This window comes from Rhinopithecus bieti, unplaced genomic scaffold (assembly GCF_001698545.2).
Source record: "Rhinopithecus bieti isolate Rb0 unplaced genomic scaffold, ASM169854v2 scaffold_23199, whole genome shotgun sequence".
NCBI lineage: Eukaryota > Metazoa > Chordata > Mammalia > Primates > Cercopithecidae > Rhinopithecus > Rhinopithecus bieti.
Window position 1 is genome coordinate 1,021 of NW_016810851.1, and position 4,956 is coordinate 5,976.

At 35.3% G+C, this 4,956-nt stretch overlaps 1 protein-coding gene across 1 annotated transcript in view; it reads right to left on the bottom strand.

The window, feature by feature from the left end:
- Nucleotides 1-635: 635 nt before the first annotated feature.
- Nucleotides 636-4,956, bottom strand: part of LOC108542795 (serine/threonine-protein phosphatase 2B catalytic subunit alpha isoform) — a gene marked incomplete at its 3' end in the record, with an annotated part of 285,800 nt that continues 281,479 nt past the window's right edge. Inside the window, exons 7-8 of the mRNA XM_017892958.1 lie at nucleotides 3,296-3,373; nucleotides 636-730 (exon numbers count right to left, since the gene is read on the bottom strand). Coding sequence (XP_017748447.1) covers nucleotides 636-730; nucleotides 3,296-3,373 — 173 coding nt within the window. The remainder of the gene's footprint in view (nucleotides 731-3,295; nucleotides 3,374-4,956) is intronic.

Below are 4,956 nucleotides of genomic sequence, written 5' to 3' on the forward strand. Positions count from 1 at the left end.
CCAGAAGCATGGATTTGAACCTAGTTCATTATTTCCTAATTAAGTGACCTTGGACAAGGCAATTAAACACAGGGACTCACTCTGCATATTAAAAAAGGAGGAGACAGAATAGCTAATAATATTTACCTTGAAGTTTCCTTTTCTTTTGCTTTTAAAGAAATAAACATGTACTTGCCTGGCATAGGAGCCAACTCATGGTAGATGCTCAATAAATGCAATTCAAATTTGAATTTCAAGCTACTGGGTTTATTTTTTATTTTTCTTGATCCTTTCCATGCACAATCACCCTTATTCTATTTAAATCCAAATTATTTTTAAGAAGCATGATTTTGGATTACTTCCAATTATTATTTCTTTTAAAATCTGTATCTACCAGAGCAGCAGTTGTCAACCGTGTTAAAATTTAAAATGTCCTAGAAAACATTTAAAAAATTAACAGTGCATAAGCCCAATCTCTGACCAAATTTGAATCTGTATCTTTGAGGATAATCACAAAGTATGCATCAAACAATAACTGAAGAAATTACAAAAAAAAAGAGACTAGTTAAAATATTTAAGACCAAACCAAAATAAAACTGCTTAAGAATTACCGCACATATTACATAAGACTGCAAGAGGGATTTAAAAACACTTACCTTTGTTATTGTATACATCTAAGTAATTTGGTGCTGAAAAAATTGTGATTAGAGAAGGGAACCCTGTAGTTTGGCTTTTCCTGTACATGCGGTACCTAAAAAGAACAAATACAGTCAAAACAAAGCCCGTATGGAAAAAAGAGAATATCAAATCATAGATTCAGAAACAGAAAATGAGATGAGTCAAGTCATTATTCAAAGAGCCTCCAATTATATAACACTAAATAAAAATTTCTTTCCTAAGTCTGAAATATACAGGTATTAATACATTTCAGGGGGCTGAGCATGAAAACATACATTCATATGTAAAATTTCCAAACAGGTATTTTCTAAGTTAGCAAACCTCAAGAGACTGTGGAATTCATTGGAAAATCATGTCATTTCCATGTGTTCAACAGACAGGGCGAAGGCTGATTAGTGTACACAGATACTTTGTACCCACCCAAAATTTTCAAAAGGTTGTCAACATTTTGACATAAAAGACCAAATAAACAGAGCAAGATATAAAGACTTACCACTAAAACCAGGCCAATTATCTGATAAATCCACAATATTCTGTAAAGCATTTTGCCTAGACTAAGTGATTTTCTTTTAGAATAATGTCCCCTTAAATCTTTGAATTTTTAGATTAATAATTTAATTTAATTTAATTCATAGACTTAATACAATTCATAGATTCAATGATAAATAAGCATTTTGCCTAGACTAAGTGATTTTCTTTTAGGAGAAAGTCCCCTTAAATCTATGAATTTGTACAAATTGAGACTGTTTCTATTTTAGAATTTTATTTATTACCAATCTCTGCTGGTATCTACAGGTCAAAGATTATTGTCTCAGCAGGGTAATATTTAATCAATCAGTAATGAAACAGAACATTCACAAGAACTTTGAAAATAAACCAACAATCCAGTTACTAAGATAGAAATAATTTGTTAACGTTAATATTTTAGTTCTCAATTAAAAATACAGGTGACTCTGGCTCTTTTACATAAGGATAAAAATGTATCTCATGACTTCCGTTTAATCAATTTTAGGAGTATCAGTTTAGAAATACCCCTTCAAAACAACATTTTATAATTCCTTTGTTGATCTGTGTCATTTATTTCTGGTAGACTAAACCATGCCTAATATAGTTGGGTTCTAAAAGTAGCTCAAAAAGTACCTTCAGATAGATAAATAACCACATTAACATATATAATTTTAAAAACACTGTGAGTCCTCTCTTTTGGAACTTGGTCATACTATACCCCAGAAGAAAATGCCCCTTAAAACATTCTGAAATGTTCTAGAAGTATGTATTCTGATTATGGAACGAACTAAGCTTCATTATGGAAACAAAATCTATGTGAAAGACAGTTTCACTCTTAATCCTAGTACCCTGACTTTATAGAGAGGGTGACTATGCCTACTTGACAACAAACAAAAACAAAGAAACTGGATGACATAATCTCAGTTTTTTCAATGAATCAATCGATTTCTCATTTTAAACAAAAATACTTGATATTAACTGATGCACTTAACACACTTTCAAGTAAGCCAATGGTTATGGATATGCAGTGCTATTAGGATAAATCTGCCAAAAATGGGCAGTCAGCTGACTGGAACCCTCAGTCTATAGCGTTCACAAGTGAGAAAAATTATTTGAAGACCTGACTTGTTGGGTATATAAACAAGTTACTTCAAACATCAGCTGTAACACAGTGAGCATGTAATACTGGATTCGTTCACACCTCTAGACCGATTGCTTGAAAACAGCTAATTGTGAAAGGAACTTGGTATCTGCCTTGATTCAGGGATATCATACATACACATGGGCCTCCTTCAAAATGCAGGTATCTATATTCCCAATTTCAGCACACAGGTTATAAAAAGAAGTGCTTCTACTTTTCAGAAAAACTAGACTATGAAGGGATGAGTTTAGTTATTCAAAGGCAAACAATGCCTTTCAGTGGAGTTTACTGGGAACAGTATCAGACCTCAAATCTCAAAATTATTATAATTTCTCCCTAATGTAGATTTAGTACACTATTAAAGTGAATATATGAAATTTCATAATTTTCTAAACCTTCAAAATTGTTCTACATCTTAAAAACCTACAGATGAGACAAAATCAACTTTATGTAATCATTTGCTAGTTAGAATATAAACTTTTCCCTTTTTTTTTAAAGACATCCCTATTCTTTTCCCTTTAAAATCAGGGATTTTACAGGGATCAGGAATGGTCTTCAGGATTAGGAATGGTATTCTTTAAAACAATAGTAAAATGTGCAATATCTGTTAAATATTTATGTATAATTCTCATTCATGTTGTCAACAAGACTGAAAACTAGCTGGTAATTACTCGCTTATATGACAGTGTAAATGCAACAATTGAGAGGAATTAAGAGGAGGTGCCCTTACAGTGCTTAAGAAACCAAGCTGAAAATGGACTCATTCAGGCTAAAGATGGAAGAACTTTATGGGAGACTTTACAATACATCTGCAGTCATTCATTTCCTAGGACTCTGCCATGCCTTTGTCATCCATCAGAAGATAATTTTAAGCTCTAATTCCTTTTGGGAGTGAGCCTAGTACAAGGGAACCTGCAGAGCCTAAGCAAAGTGAGGAAGTTCTGGCAAATGGAAAATGCATGGTTTTTATAAATGCTCAAAACTGCTCACCCTGCATCTTGGGCTTCATGGGCTCGAAGTATAGATAACAAGTTATTGTGCTGTAAGAATTCACATACAGCCGGGTAACTGCCAGAGACAAAAAGAAAAGAGAAGCATCTGTTATGAAATCATCAGGAGTAGCACAATTATCGCTAACATCCAGATCTATGTGACTGGATCAAAGATAATCAAACATACATCATTCATGAAACAAGCCTCAACTCTAAGGCCAAGTTCACAAGGCCTTGTGGCAGAAAAAGAATCTACAGCTGCACTTTTTACGTAATCAGAAAGGGGTTGAAGTGTGTAAACTGGGGAGAAAAACGTAAGCCATTATATAACAACATTAGGAAAGTGTCCACTCTCAGAAAACTCAATTTTTACAAGTCTACATTTAAAGACAAAATGAACAGAGCAGAACTATAACAAGATAATGAATTTAAAGTATAATTCTCAATTTTCTCAAATATTGCACCATTTGTGCGTATGTGTGCATGTATGTGTATACAACAAAGATGACTGAGTTTGGAGGCAGAAGAGAATACATATGCTCTCTTCTGCCTCCTAACTATTTTTGTTTCTGTATCATATTGAACTATATTTTAGACCTTGAATTAAATCTCCCAGATTTAAGACTCCTCTCATATGGTGGGAAATCATGTTATTGCTTTATCTAACATTATGGGTACAATAAGATGATTATATCATTCAAAACCTAAACAAAATTATGGATATTCACAAGGCCTGAAAATGTGTCCTTTAAATGTGATCAGCAGAACTTTATCTTGACTTATCTATCTTGACTAAATAAAACATCCAATATACAATTAAGTTTGTCTTTTAAGAGTCTCAAACTCAAATAACTTCATTATAAATGAAATTCAAATCATAAATTAAACTTGAAAAACATTTTACAGTCATTATGTCTCTGCTCTAAGGACTTTTAATGAAACAAATGTATATTATAAAAAGAATTTTTTTCTTTTTTGAGACGGAGTCTCACTCTGTCGCCCAGGCTGGAGTGCAGTGGTGCCAACTCGGCTCACTGCAAGCTCCACCTCCTGGGTTCATGCCAGTCTCCTGGCTCAGCCTCCCGAGTAACTGGTACTAGAGGCGCCTGCCACAATGCCCGGATAATTTTTGTATTTTTAGTAGAGACGGGGTTTCACCATGTTAGCTAGGATGGTCTCGATCTCCTGACCTCGTGATCCTCCTGCCTCAGCCTCCCAAAGTGCTGGGATTACAGGCGTGAGCCACTGCGCCTGGCCAAAAATAAATTTTTGACAATGCAAATCAAGGGACAGAAAACCAATACTCAAACTGCAAGTATTCACTAGAACTTAAACTATATACCATTGAAAACATTTATCAATTATAAAAATAGCACGGAGGCCAGGCGCGGTGGCTCAAGCCTGTAATCCCAGCACTTTGGGAGGCCAAGACGGACGGATCACGAGGTCAGGAGATCGAGACCATCCAGGCTAACCCGGTGAAACTCCGTCGCTACTAAAAAATACAAAAAACTAGCCGGGCGAGGTGGCAGGCGCCTGTAGTCCCAGCTACTCCGGAGACTGAGGCAGGAGAATGGCGTAAACCCGGGAGGTGGAGCTTGCAGTGAGCTGAGATCTGGCCACTGCACTCCAGCCTGGGCGACAGACCGAGACTCCATC